Genomic DNA, 15,623 nt, shown 5'->3' on the forward strand with positions numbered 1-15,623 from the left:
GAATGATGCCAATCTAGTTAACATCTCCTTTCTATCTTTTTATCCTAGCTCCCTATATCTCCTTCTCTACTGCAACACTCACTTTATTGTCATCTTTTTAGATGCAAAATACTCCTTCAGTACCTCAGTGCCCTCTTCCTCCACAAGGAGATTTTGTTTTTTTCCCCTAACCAGCCCCACCAATCATTTCACTAGCTTTTTGCTTTGTATATGTTGAGAAAAGATTTTTAAGTTCCCTTTTATGTTACCCAGTAATCTTTTCACATACTCTCCCAGAGGCAAGGGCCACCTGCACTCAAACAACCCCTGCCTTCCACAGTGATGCCCGCCCCTTATCCTCATCCCCCTCACTCCATCAGCCCCTTCCCCTCACCGCCATCCAACTCAGCCATTGCCCCCACTCTCCCCACCCAACTCCCCTCACCCCCATCCCATCTCACCTCACCTCACCACATTCTACCTCCCCTCACCCCATCATCTCACCCCCATTGCCCTCTTCCCCTCACCTCCCAACCCTGCCTCACCTCACCCCCATCGGCCCCTCCCCTCACCTCATCCTGCCTCCCTCACCCCCAGCACCCCTCTCCTAACACCCCCATTCCTTCAAACCCCCCCCATCCCCCTTCTCCTTATCCCTATCACCCCTCTGCTCACCCCATCCCCTGAAACCCCATACTCCTCCCTCACCCCATCCCCTTAACCCCAAACACCCCTCCGTCACCCCCATCCCCCTCCCCTCACCACCCTATTCCACCACCACCTTCTCAAGGGCAATAAATGCTGACCTAGCCAGGGACACCCACATCCCGTAAATGGATAATGAAAAGACATAGGTTTCCCCATGTCTCAATGAAGAATGATTACTCGGCAAGATTATGGGTATTTTGTGCTGATCTGTTTTGCAGGTGATGAGAAATGGGGGAATAAGTGGGAGAAATGTTGTATCAATGGCCTCCTCAGGATAGATGGCATCTATCTCACTGCACTTTTCCTTGCTTTTCAGCACAAGGATCAGTTGCCTCTACACTATGCAGCTAGTCGACCCAGTGGCGCACTCAACATAGTTCAGATGCTGCTGAAGTCCTCAAACAAAGACGCTCGATTCATACAAGACAAGGTAGGTGATGGACGATCTTCATCATTAATGGCTGCAGCTGAGTACAGTGGCCATCTTTTTTTTTAATGACCAGTTCCAATCTCACTCTGGGACCAACTATTAATGCTGACTTTGATACTCAAATCCTCCTATAGCTTATTCTGTTCACCTTTGGACATTCTTTACCTTTGCATAGTTTGCAATTGTCGTCACTGTGCTAGCTCTAGATCATTTATAAAGATATTAAACAAAAGTGGAACCTTTCTGGTAGAATTTTCCCAGGTTGCTGACAACCTCTGCAGCATTACCCTCATGATTCTATTGGTTAGCCAAGTAGATCACTGATTAAACGTGGTGTCACTGAGTGGATCGCTGATTGAATGTAGTGTCACCAAGTGGATCATTGATTGAACATGGTCCCACTGAATGAGGTATCACCAACATAGTCGAGAGGTTGTATACTGCAAGCTTATTTCAGCCAAGTTGACATTTAGTGGCTCCTTATAAAATTGCTACTGAGACCAGAATTTTCCCAGGTGAGCCACGATCCCAAAGGCAGGGTCAATACTAGGTCGGGAACCCTGGAAGTGGCCATGGCGAGATGTCGGATGCGACCTTCCCAGAGGCAGCCAATTAAGAAGCTGTCTCTGGGAGCCCCATCCCAGGCTGACAGACAGGGTCCAGAGTCAAGAGTGCCAAACAGTGCAGCCCGTGCATATGGCCACTGGCAGCCACTGCAGTGTGGGCGCTGCTGAAGGGTCAGCAGCAGAAGATTCTGTAGGTACACCCATGGAGGTGCCTTTAGCAGGAGGGGAAAAGCTGCCATTGGAGCAGGTACACCATTAGTGGGGACATCAGATTCCATGAAGTGGCAGCAGTGGCATTGCCTTCCGCTTGAGGATACATAAGCATTGAGAATTACTGCAAGCAAATTAGTAAAAGGCCTCAAATGTTTCACATCTCAGATCCCCCACTGTGAAGCCGCCTTAGTGGCATTGCTGAACTCCTCACACAGCAGGGGGGCCCGTGCTACACTGGGAAATCTGTCACCTCTGGAAAACTCGCCCAGAGGCAGGGGCACATCGGTGAGTTGTCCCAAAATCGTTTTCTCTCTTTTCCCAGCCCTCCCTACCTCCTAACCTGCCCTCAAGAAAATTCTGGCCTGAGGGAGCACAGAATCAGGCTCAGACAGCCATGAAATTTTCCGACGCTTACAGTGGAAATCTGCAGACTCGCATCTTATATAAGTTCTGGGGTGTGCTGGTTACAAAGAACATATATCAAGCCCTATAGTCAGAGTTGTGGTAGAATCTTGAGACTATTCCTGCACCCATTTCCTTCACTGGCTCTGGGGCAACATTCTGGAACTCCCTTCCTAACAGCACTGTGGGTGTACCTACACCACATGGACTGCAGTGGTTCAAGAAGGCAGCTCACTACCACCTTCTCAAGGGCGACTAGGGATGGGCAATAAACGCTGGTCCAGCCAGCAATGCCCACACCCCATGAACAAATAAATACATTTTTAAAAATTCATTGCTTCTTTCCTGTATTATTTTAAAAGGAAATGTGTAGCAAATGCCAGGCAAATCAGACTAAGATAGAATGTAGCTCACCTGCCGGTACCCTTCCACACAATTTACAAGCAGAGATATGCTTGCCTGGTAATGGCCTCTCAGAACGAGCTGCAAAGATTTGGGATGAAGGGGTGTGCCTGCCACTACGTAAGGGCAGCTTGTGTGCACTGAGAGACTGGCATTACCAGTTCTTTCTCGGCCTCCCCTCAGGCACACTGCTGTGCTGTCCAATGATATGGGTCCTCTAGAATGGAAAGTAAGGCCACTCCCTCACATCCTTCCCATTCTGCACTGCCTCCACTTCACTGACCATCAGACATTGTTTCGACATCTGGCAAACCATCAGTGCTTTTTCCAGTTCAGATGAAGGGTCATTGGCCTGAAGGGTTCGTTCTGTTTCTCTCTCCATAGATGCTGTCTGACTGGCTGAGTATTTCCAGCATTTTTCAGTTTTTGTTTTATTATTTAATGCTATATTTGCTATTCAGATTAAACATTGCCCAGAAACCCTACAAGAAAGAAGAAAAGAAAGACTTGCATTTATATAGCACCTTTGACAACCTCAGGAGATTCCAAAGCATTTTACAGCCAATGAAGTACTCCACTGCTGCTCTTCGAATAGTGCCGTAGGATCTTTTACGTGCACCTGAGGAGGGCTGAGTTTAATGTCTCATCCGATAGACAGTACCTCTGACACTGTAACACTCCCTCAGCACTGCACTGGAGCTTCAGCCTAGATTATGTACTCAAGTCTCTAGAGTGGGACTTGAACACACAACATTCTGACTCAGAGGAGACAGCAATACTCCTGAATCAAGGCTGACACATGAGCGGAAGTCCCATCTTCTTAAAATCACAGGATCACAGAATCACACACTTCAGCCCATTGAGCCTGCACCGTGAGAAACACCTGACCTACCTACCTAATCCCTTTTACCAGCACTTGGCTCATAGCCTTGAATGTTATGACGTGCCAAGTGCTCATCCAGGTACTTTTTAAAGGATGTGAGGCAACCCGCCTTAACATACATTTGAACTACTAGCCCAATTTCTCTGTTTGATTTGGATTGCAGGTTACTGATCTAGGTGGTAATCTAGTAAATTTATAATTGGAGCCCTTGGCCACAGAGTTATCCACTCATTGGTCCTATCCCCACGCCCAGGCTTTCACCCATTTCTTCACTTCTGACGTGGTTGACAATGATTCATTAACCGAGTTGATTTGGCCACCAACCTCTCTTCATAACTTAAAGGTTTCATCCCAGGAAGCATCCTGGTAATGTAATCCAAAATGTCCCTTTATCTGTTTAATTGGTGGTGAGCCTCCACCACCCTCCCAGGCAGCGCATTCCAGACCGTCACCACCCTCTGGGTAAAAATGTTTTTCCTCACATCCCCCTCAACCTCCTGCCCCTCACCTTGAACCTGTGTCCCCTCGTGACTGACCCTTCAACTAAGGGGAACAGCTGCTCCCTATCCACCCTGTCCATGCCCCTCATAATCTTGTACACCTCGACTAGGTCGTCCCTCAATCTTCTCTGCTCCAACGAAAACAACCCAAGTCTATCCAACCTCTCTTCATAACTTAAATGTTTCATCCCAGGCAACATCCTGGTGATGTGATCCAAAATGTTCCTTCATCTGTACAAATTCTTGGTTAGTAATATTGAGAATTAGGTTTGAACAGAGAACCCTTGCATTTTACTGGAAGACATCACATTGCGGCCATGTAATTCTCTTCATCTTTAGTAGGCAATCGGACACCAGAACAAGAATCAGGCTGTAAACCAATCGAGAATTTACTTAACGTAACTAGAGTATGGAAGACATCTTGAGTTATAAAACGCAGGGGAAGCTAGCAATGACTAGTGTTACCAGTTACTGTAGTCTTGCTGGAAATTTCCTCCGAGAATTGGAGACAAGTTTCCTAGAGCTTTTATCCTGATTGGTTTAAGGCCCTTGTCTTTCTGTATGATTGTAATGATAAACTTTATTATCCTTTTTGATATATCTGAGCTACTTTTCAACATACATTTGAACTACTAGCCCAATTTCTGTTTGATTTGGATTGCAGGTTACTGATCTAGGTGCAGGTAATCTAGTAAATTTATAATTGGAGCCCTTGGCCACAGAATTATCCACTCATTGGTCCTATCCCCACGCCCACGCTTTGACCCATTTCTTCACTTCAGACATGGTTGACAATAATGATTCACTAACTGAATTGATTTGGCTCAAAAACAGAAAATGCTGGAAAAACTCAGCAGGTTTAACAGCATCTGTGGAGAGAAAAACAGAGTTAATGTTTCGAGTCCATATGACTCTTCTTCAGAGCTAAAGAGAAGTAAAAATGTGGTGAAATTTATACTCTTTAAGAGGAGTGGAGCAGGTAGAGCTAGATAGAAGGCCAGCGATAGGTGGAGGCAAAGGATAGAATGACAAAGATGTCATTAACAAAAGGACAAAAGGGGTGATATGGTAGTGGTAAGAGTTAAAGGAGGTGCTGATAGTGGCATTAAGGTAAGAAAGCAGAATGTGATAGTAGCAGGACAGGGGTAAGCACTCTGGAAAGAACAACATGAACAAATGACAGATGGCCCTTGTGGGGTGGAGGATGGGATGGCGGTGGGGAAATAAGATCGAAAATAGGATAAAAGGTGGAGATAAAACAATGAATAAATGAATAAAAATGAAAACAAATAAAAATAAAAATAAGTGGATATAAAAAAAATAAAAATGAATATTGAAAAAAGGGGGTGAAAAGGGGTGAGGATCAAGGAGAGAGAGATCATGGTCTGAAGTTATTGAGCTCAATGTTAAGTCCGGAAGGCTGTAAAGTGCCTAGTCAGAAGGTGAGGTGCTGTTCCTCCAGTTTGCGTTGGGCTTCACTGGAACATTGCAGCAGGCCAAGGACGGACATGTGGGCATGAGAACAGGGTGGTGTGTTGAAATGGCAAGCAACAGGGAGGTCTGGGTCATGCTTGCGGACAGACTGAAGGTGTTCTGCAAAGCGGTCATCCAGTCTGCGTTTGGTCTCTCCAATGTCGATCATTTCACAGTTGCTGGAGCTGCAAAGGCAAGCTTGGGAACAACAGGAAGGGATGTCTGCTGCACTCATCAGATTGCAAGGCACGATGGAGGAGTCTGTCCGCCTTTAGGCTGAGCTGATAGTGCCAGCATGCCAATGCACCAAGGTCAAAATTGGTAGGATGGCGGCTGCCACGGAGAACTTGGTCCAGGATGACGCTCCTGCACTGCTGCATGGACTCAACTCCATCGCTGATGCCATAGTTGGCCTCTAACAGTGCGTATGCGAGAGGGGTGCCGGGCAGCTCAATCTCACTTTAGCTAACCCTTCCCCTCAAGGAGTCAGCCTGGGGCCCTCGGGTTCAGATAGGGAGGAGGATCAGCAGGTGCACACTCCGTGGCCATCCACCTAGGTGACTCCAAGAGTGTCCAGGCCATCTGAATCCCCTGTTCCTGTGACCTCAGCAGCTCCAGCTCCACAGGCCGAGGAAGGTGCCACTGTCACATAGCAGGACATCGAAAGCAGGCCAATGCCTTCCAGGTCTCGGCCCTCCAGAGGATGCCAGCCAACGTCATCACAGACAGTCAGCAGGCTGCCTCCACCTCCGCTGTGGATGTCCGGAGAGCACCAAGACGTAGCGGCAGGGTTAGGAATGTTAAGAAGAATTAGTTGCACAGCCTGGGCACGGGTGTTAATCACTTGTACATACTGTTCACTATTGTCAATAAACTCCCAAGAATGTCTCCCTGCCTATGGCTCCTTGTTCTGATGAGCAGTGTTCTTGTCACTCAGATGTGAAACCTTTCTGCACAAGATAAAGGCAGGTATCTCAGTTCTGGGCCTCTTTCCTGTGTTCTGTGCAGCCTTCGGTCCAAAGTGATGGTCCAGCCTCACACTCCCTGGACACATTACTGATGCCTGCACCTCGGCGGTGCTGGTCATTGCTGCCAGAATGTAGTGGGCAGGCACCACAGAGTTCTTTCATTCTCTCATCGTGCTCTCAGCACCTTTAAGGTGGGGCTGGCCCCCATCTCTTCAGCATCTGTGACCAATGATGCTGTGCTCCAGCTCCTGAAGGGCTCAGGTGCTGAAGGCAGACAAAGGATCAGATACTTCAAAAGTTTCATGGCTGTGTCTCTATGATAAGACTCTGATCACAAAGCACAAGTGAGCTGCCCCTGGTCAGACAGGAGTCAGACATTCTCAGAGGCTATATGAAGATCTATGGAGTGTCCTCACTGCATGTTGTCATCACCTTCCTGTAATCAAGCAACTATTAGGGCTTCCATGCATCTCCATGACAGGAGTATTCTCACAGAGGGTATTTGCGCTGCCATAAGCCAGACTGGAGTCAGACATTCACAGATGCAATGTGAGGATCTACGGGGTCACCTCACTACATGTCGTATCATCCTCCACAAGTCTAGCAGCTATGAGGGCCTCCTGAATGTACCTGCCTCTTCTAGCCAGTGTGAGGGCCTCATCCCCGTCATTGCCGCCCCCGAGGACCTCCTCACCCTCATCCCCGTCGGCGGCATCCTCATTGGAGGAGACCTCCGGCTCCTCCATCTCCTCCTCAGCCAGCTCTTCTCCCCATTGCAGCGCCAGGTTGTAAAGGGTGCATCAGACGACGACGATGCGTGACACCCTTTGAAAACTGTATTGCAGGGCTCCATTAGACCGGTTCAGGCACTGGAGCCTCAATTTTAGCATCCCGATGGTCTGCTCCACGAAGTTGCAAGTTGCAGCATGAGCCTTGTTATACCTTCGCTCTGCTGCAGTCTGAGGCTGCCGCACGGGTGTCATCAGCCACGTCCTCTGCGGGTAGCCCTTGTCCCCGAGGAGCCAACCTTGCAGCCTCTGTGGACCCTGAAAACCATGCGCACACCTGCAGGATACGCTTCTGGTGGTCACACACCAGCTGCATGTTCAGTGAATGGAATCCCTCACGGTTAATGTAGTTCACCATGTGTTGCAACGGAGATCTGAGCACCACATGAGTGCAGTCGATCACACCCTGAATCTGTGGGAAACCCAAGATCTGGGTGGATCCAATCGCTCTTGCATCCTGGCTGTCCTGGTCCCGGGCGGAATGCACAAAGTTGTGTGCCCTCGCAAAGATGGCATCTGTGACCTCACGGATGCATTTGTGGGTGGAGGCTTGTGAAATCCCACAGAGGTCACCTGTGGAACCCTGAAAGGAGCCACAGGTGTAGAAATTGAGCGCCACTGTCACTTTCACAGCCACTGGCAGTGGATGCCCTCCATGTCCCCGTGGCATCTTATCCTGCAGTAGCTGGCAGATGTGACCGACCAGTTTCCTAGACATGTGAAGTCTTCGGCGACAATGGTTCTCAGTCATCTGCAGGAATGACAGGTGGCGTCTATAGACCCTGGGTGTCGCTAGGCAATGACCAGCGATGGCTCACTGTAGCTCTTCATTGGTGTGTGTGTGGGAGTGTGCCCCTGTGCAGCCAGGCACCTCAGTCACTCCCTCCTTCATCGTCTTCGTTCTCTGTAGGCCATCAGGCATATAGCTAGCTCACCAGGCTCCGTGATCCTGATGTAGTCCTCCTGTAGGATAGAAGAGAGAGATATGTGGGTTAGCATGGGTATACTGAGGACCTGTCCTGGTTAAGTGTGACGGGTCCTTACCGCTTCCAGGAGAGTGCTGGCCACCACTTGGATGGCCAGAGTTTAGTGCACTGCATGGCTGCCTGAGACCCCACCACCTCTGCCCCACTCCATTCGTCAGATTGGTGGCAGCTTTGCCCATTGGACTGCATGCTGTGCTCTCAGCTCTGGTGTAGGCATTCCCCTAACCCGCACTGCAAGGCTGCACTGTTAGCTTGAACCATGGGGGAGACTGATCTAAACTAGGATGCTGACATTGCAAGGGCCTGTGCGCACCTCCAGCAGTGACTGCTCCATGGCCAGCTTTAGCAAGGAGATTGTACAACATGTGCAGTCGTCTAACTGTTCTGCACTTGGTGGCACTTTGATGCCTCTGCGTTGCTTGAGTGGGCAGAAAAGCTAGGAGCCCGACTCCAATCATATCAATGTGGCTACACCTGAACTGTCTCAGTTGCGGAGAGATGGTCACCTTATACAGGTTTCCCTAATGCGTGGCCAGTTCCCTCGCCCACCCTACCCTATCCCCACCCCCCACACCCCCCACCCCGAATGCTTGTACATTATATTCAATGGCTAGGCTGCCCTTGCCCCCCGCTTCCCCCACAACACTTCCCTATAGGTCGCCTTAATAGCTGGGCTGCCTTTGCACCCCCGCCTGTAGGATAGTGGCTCAGCTGGTACCACTCTTGTCTCAGAGCCAGGCGGTTGAGGTACCGTTTCATGGGCCTGAGCTGAATCAAAGCCGACACCCCACTGCTGTGCTGAGGGAGGGCAGAACTGTTGGAGATGTCAAGTTTCGGGTGAGACATTAAACTGAGGGCTTGTCTGCTCTCTCAGGTGGATGTGAAAGATCCCATGGCACTATTTGCAGAAGAGCAGGGAGTGCTCCCCACAATCCTGATTATTATTTATCCCTCAATCAACATCACTGGTCATTATCACATTGCTGTTTGTAGGACCTTGCTCTGTGCAAATTGGCTGTCATGGTTTCTACATTACAACAGTGACAACACCTCCAAAGTACCTCACTGGTTGTGAAGTCCTTTGGGTCAACCTGACATTGTGAAGGGTGTGATATAAGTACAAGTCTTTTTGTTCGACATTCTTTCTTTCCTAGGTCTCACTTCCTTTTCTTCTTTCCACAGAATGGCTGCATCCCATTGTTTCTAAACGTTGAAATCGGTCACCTCAATGACTGGGCTGCCCTTAAGCCCCCCACCACGGGTCACTTCAACAGCTGGGCTGCCCTTGCACCCCTCACAAGTCACCTGAACAACTGGGCTGCCCTTGCCACCCCCGCCCACAGGTCACCTCAATGGCTGGGCTGCCCTTCACTCCGACCCCTCCCAGCACCCCTCCAGATTGCAGTCCAACAGGTGGCAACCTGGTGAGCGATGCACAACGTTACTGTGTATTCGCCCCCAAGTTCCCCTCAAAGTGCAGGCTGCCAAGTGCACGCCTTTTATGTGCAGCTATGAAACACGGTTGGTGTGCTTTCCCGCCGACGTGGACGGATAATCCGGCGGGGGAACGGGACGGTTCCGGCGGGCTAGCCTGATAATTATATGCTGATGTATTACAATGAGGTTCCCGACGTCCGATGATGGGAAACGGGACCTGCCTTCGGCGGGTTGAGCGAATAATCGCGAACTGGTTTCACGGCGTTGTGAAACCGATTGCGCCATATTGTCCGCTCATGCCACCGAACACACCCAATGCCAGCGGGCACAGAAAATTCCACCCAGCGTCTTATACAAGTTCAGCACAACCTCCTTGCTCTCTCTCAACTTGTCCTGTCACCTTCAATGACGTTCACGCATGTACACTCAGTTCCCTCTGCTCCTGCACCCTCTTTAGAATTGTACCCTGTATTTTACATTGTCTCTCCATAATTTTACTATTTTATACAACATTTTATATTGTCTCTTCTTCTTACCGAAATGAATCACCTCACATTTCTCTGCATTGGCCACTATGTCCTTTTGAAGTTCCGCACTACCCTCCCCACAGTTCACAATGCTTCCAAGTTTGGTGTCATTCACAAATTTTGAAATTGTGCCCCGTACACCAAGGTCCCGATCATTAGTATATATCAGGAAAAGCAATGCTCCAAGACTAAAAGAGATGACAGATTTCTAAATGCTAATGACGTAAAGAGATATGGAGATAGTGTGGGGAAACAGGCATTTAAATGGATGATCAGCCATGATCATATTGAATGATGCACCAGGCTCAATAGGCTGAATGGCCTACTCCTGCTCCAATATTCCTATGATAATTTAGCAATTATAAAAGTACCAGTTCCTTGAAATATCACTTCCAAAGGACCTGAGTTTTACAAGATTACAACACTTGGTGGGGTTATTAACAGTATTCAAATTTGGGGTGAAACTTTAACACAGCCATGAATTTATTTTTAATAATCACCAGGGATATCATCCTAATTGTCATTGCTAATACCTAAAAAAACACTAATTAGATAGTCTGGTGATGCATAACTTTCTTCCTCTTTTGCTTACTAACATATGTCTGTCAGCACTGGCTCAGTTGGTACCACTCTTGCCTCAGAGCCAGGAGGTTGAGGTACCGTTTCATGGACCTGAGCTGAATCAAAGCCGACACCCCAGTGCTGTGCTGAGGGAGGGCAAAACTGTTGGAGATTTCAAGTTTTGGGTGAGACATTAAACTGAGGGCTTGCCTGCTTTCTCAGGTGGATGTGAAAGATCCCATGGCACTATTTGCAGAAGAGCAGGGAGTGCTCTCCATGATCCTGACTATTATTTATCCCTCAATCAACATCACTGAAAAAAAAATCATGATCTGGTCATTATCACATTGCTGTTTGTAGGACCTTGCTGTGTGCAAATTGGCTGACATGGTTTCTACATTACAACAGTGACAACACCTCCAAAGTACCTCATTGGTTGTGAAGCCCTTTGGGTCAACCTGACATTGTGAAGGGTGTGATATAAGTGCAAGTCTTTTTGTTCGACATTCTTTCTTTCCTAGGTCTCACTTCCTTTTTTTCTTTCCACAGGGTGGCTGCATCCCATTGTTTCTAAGCGTTGAAATCGGTAACATCGCAGTCTGCAAGGAGCTGCTTAGTGTTAATGCCGATCTGCAGCTCAGGGCGCAAAGGAAGGTATAAGTGAGCAAAGTTCTGGGCCAGATATTTTTGGAGCTGTGTACATTAAGGTTTGCCACCAAAGGGAAGAATATCATGGGCCAAGCACATCCACCTTCCCAATGCATGTTCCCAGTGCACAAAGCTCTGTGCTGGGAATGCTGAAGATAAAACTATATCCTGTGATGTTCCTAATTACCTTAACTGAAAGATTTGACCCCGATCTCCCCTGTTAATGCAAACTCATTTTCGTCTTGGGAGTCGGAATTCCCCCATCTTCTATGTTCATGAAATAGGTGTGTTCTTTCTTGAATCCAACGTGTAGCCTCTTCTCAATGTTGAGTTTAGGCAACATATAGCAGACCACAATCATTTTGCACACTTTGGCTGGGTTGTATTCTGAAGTCTCCTCTCGAGCTGTCAAGGTATTTAAATCGCTGATTGAGGAAACGGATGTTTTGTTCAATGGCTAAAAAGAAAAATACTGCAGTTGTTGGAAATCTGAAATAAAAACAGAAAATACTGCAAATGCTCAGCTGATCTGGCAGCATCTGAGGGGAGTTAACATTTCTAATCAATGATCTCTTATCAGAACTAGAAGAAGTTAGAAATGTAATAATTTAGGTGCAAGTACTGAGTTCAAAATAAATTTTACAGCACAGAAGGAGGCCAGGAAGGATATACTTGCATTATAGGAGGTACAGCGAAAGTTCACTAAGTTGGTCCCTGGGTTGAGGGGATTTTGATGAGAGGCTGAGTAAATTGGGCTTATATTCTCCGGAGGTTAAAAGAATGAGGGGTGCTCTCATTGAAACATACAAGATTCTGAAGGGGCTTGATAGGGTAGACACTGAGAGAGTGTTTCCTTTGGTTGGGGGATCTAAAACCCTGGGTGGGGAGTGGGGGCACAGTCTCAGGATAAGGGGCCGATCATTTAGGACTGAGATAAGCAGAAATTTCTTCACTCAAAGTGTTGTGAATCTTTGGAATTCTCTACCCCAGAGGGTAGTAGATGCTCCTTCATTGAAAATATTTGAGGCTGAAATAGACAGAATTTGTTCTCTCAGGGAATTAAGGGATATGGGGAGCAGGCAGGAAAGTGGAATTTAAGCCCAAGATCAGCCACGATCACATTGAATGGTGGAGCAGGCTTGATGGGCTGTGTGTGGTCTGCTCTTGCTCCTATTTTTGTGTCCTAGGGTATTGGGCCCATCTTGTCTGCATCGATCAAGAAAGAGTTCTCCAGTCTAATTCCACTGTCCAGCTATTGATTTGTAGGTTACGGCACTTCAAGTGCACACCCAATTCCTTTTTTCCCCCAGAGACCCTCAGCTTTGTAAGGTACTGCGCATCCTTTAATTGTAGTTTGAAATTTAGTAAAGCTGCTGTCTGTCTTTAATGTGTTGTTCTTCTAGGAGTCCTGTGCTGCTTGCCCCAGGCAAGCTTTGTATCGAATAACAAGCACAATAGCAGCAAATTTCATATTGCTGCTCTCTTTGGTTTGAAGATGACTTGCACCGTTTCTACCAGGCTTGAACTGGATTTGTAGATTATATGGGATCCATGTGACTTTGTGTCTTAGTGCAAAATGAGTGCTAGTGAATCGCAGCTCCTCATGCATCTCTCATGAATCTTATTTCCATTGCCTTCAATAAATATATAAAAATCTGCATATTACAGAGCTCTAACACTCTTGGCATCCAGTGTATTATCAAGTGACTCAAAAATCAGTCATCTGCAATTCCTACTGGGCACACACGGCTGGAGAGAGAAACAGAGTTAAAGGCTATTGACTTGAAACATTAACTCTTTTTCTCTCTCGGCAGATGCTGCCTGATCTGCTGAGTATTCCCAGCACTTTCTGGTTTTGTTTCATATTTTCAGCCTCCACTGCGTTTTGCTGTTGTGATCGACTCGCTTGGTTGTTTATTTCAGTGGAAGTTGCAGGATCATGAATTTTAAGCATATGTACTTTAAGATGAACATAAACTGCACCTAATCTTCTGACTTACTTTTCAGGACAATGGTGACACAGTCTTGCATGTTTGCTGCAGAAAAAAAGATACAGAAGTGGCTAAACTCTTGGTGGAGTTAGGTGCTGGTGTTGATTTTCAAAATGTGAGTACAGAAGAATGACGGCCGTTTCGACTGTTGCTGGCTGGTAAGGATCAAGGTAGCAGCCTGAATCTATGCAGGAGAAAATTCCTTCTTAACCGCTAGCACAGTCAACAACCGAATCACCTAGGCTACAGAAGCTGAAAGATTAAAATTCCAGAAATTTCCATGGGTGGGTTATTTCTTCCTTTGCCCTTATTTCTATTTCCTTAATACAGCAAAGACTGCTTTAACACAAGCGATTATATACAAATGTAATCTTCTCCTTCATAAGATTTTGTTATCAGTCACACCCTACTGAATTAGTTCAGTGAACAGGCATCATCTTTGATCACTGACAAAAGATTTTTTTTCTGTTTTTCCTATATGTTGGTAAGACTTTTCCAAGTCAAGGCAGATAGGTGGCAGAAATGTAATGTAGAAAAGTGCAAAGTGATATATTTTGGTATGAAGAATGAGGAGAGGCAATATAAATTAGCAGGGTATAATTCCATAAGGGGTACAGAAACCGAGTTCCTGCTTATATTACTGGACTAGCAATCCAGAGGCGTGGACTAATAAGCCAGAGACCCGAAAAGATGGTGGATCTGTCCCCTGGCTTAAAAGTCAGGGGTGAGTCCACACCCAATTAGCCTGGAAACAATGACGCTATTTCACGTTGTTCAGGCAATTAGTTGCCCAAGGTCATGGCTTCTAACCCCTGAGGCAGGATGTCCTATGTCCAAGAGCTACCAGCCAATCAGAGATGGAAGCTCATCAGTCCCAGCAGCATCACTGGGAGCAGTGGCCACTGCTGGAACTGCAGCAGCCATGGAAGCTGGACTTGAAGGTAAGTGGGGCTGTCTCACCAGGGCCAAGCATGCAATGGAGGCAGAATCAATTGTGGCTTTCAAAGGGAAATTGGATAAGCAACTGAAGAGAAAAGAATTGTAGGGCTACAGTAGAAGGGCCAGGGAATGGGGCTAGCTAACGTGCTCTTGCAGAGAGTTGGCCTATGGCATCCTATTAGAGTGTCCTTCAAACTTCAAGCTTGTCTGAGAGACTGAAGGTATGCATTCCATGTTTCTATCTGAGCATCAAAACCTCCTTCCACAGTTTGGGGAGTCTTCAGCTCAGACATGGCAGATGGATCCCAACAGTATAAGCTTTCAACACAAGGAGAATACTGGTTAAAAAAAAAATGGCTGAATTAAGAACTTACTGCTAACATAAAGGCAAAGCTGAGATATTTTAAATATAAAAAGGAGCTGTGATGACTCGAGTTGTACAAATGTCAGTTGAGGATAATTGAAATGAGAGGCAAAAATTAACAGCAAGATAGATTGAAGATAGCAGCATAGGGGCAAGGGTAGGCCATTCAGCCCATCGAGCCTGCTCCACCAGTCAGTTAGATCATGGCTGATTGTCTACCTCAATGCCATTTTCCCATGCTATCCCCATATTCCTTGATGTCATTAGTATCTAGAAATCTATCAAGCTTTGTCTTGAACTTTCCTGCCTTGGATAGATCCAAATGTTAATTGTGGGAGCGGAGTGTAAAGACACTTTGAGTGGTAAACCAGGTAGATACTTGGAAAATGAGAAAATAACATATGTGTTTAATTTTTGCTTTATTCATTCATGGAATGTGGGTTCGCTGGCTAGGCCAGCATTTATTGTCTATCCCTAATTGCCCTTGAGAAGGTGGTGGTGAGCTGCCTTCTTGAATCGCTGCAGTCCATGTGGTTTAGATACACCCACAGTACTGTTAGGGAGGGAGTTCCAGGATTTTGACCCAGCGACAGTGAAGGAACAGCAATATATTTCCAAGTCAGGATGGTGAGTGGCTTGGAGGGGAGCTTACAGGTCCAAGTGTCTGCTGTCCTTGTCCTTCTAGATGGTAGCGGTTGTGGGTTTGTAAGATGCTGTCTAAGGAGGCTTGGTGAGTTCCTGCAGTGCAATTTGTAGATGGTACCCACTGCTGCCATTGTTCGTCGGTGCTCGAGGGAATGAATGTTTGTGGATGGGGTGCCAATCCAGTGGACTGCTTTGTCCTGGATGTTGTCAAGC

The 15,623-nt window shown here is 47.0% G+C and overlaps 1 protein-coding gene across 1 annotated transcript in view; it reads left to right on the forward strand.

The window, feature by feature from the left end:
• Nucleotides 1-15,623, forward strand: part of trpn1 (transient receptor potential cation channel, subfamily N, member 1) — a 331,698-nt gene that overhangs the window by 168,981 nt on the left and 147,094 nt on the right. Inside the window, exons 4-6 of the mRNA XM_078540988.1 lie at nt 1,004-1,117; nt 11,373-11,477; nt 13,479-13,577. Of these exons, the coding sequence (XP_078397114.1) occupies nt 1,004-1,117; nt 11,373-11,477; nt 13,479-13,577 (318 nt within the window). The remainder of the gene's footprint in view (nt 1-1,003; nt 1,118-11,372; nt 11,478-13,478; nt 13,578-15,623) is intronic.

This window comes from Cetorhinus maximus, chromosome 4 (genome assembly GCF_964194155.1).
Source record: "Cetorhinus maximus chromosome 4, sCetMax3.hap1.1, whole genome shotgun sequence".
NCBI lineage: Eukaryota > Metazoa > Chordata > Chondrichthyes > Lamniformes > Cetorhinidae > Cetorhinus > Cetorhinus maximus.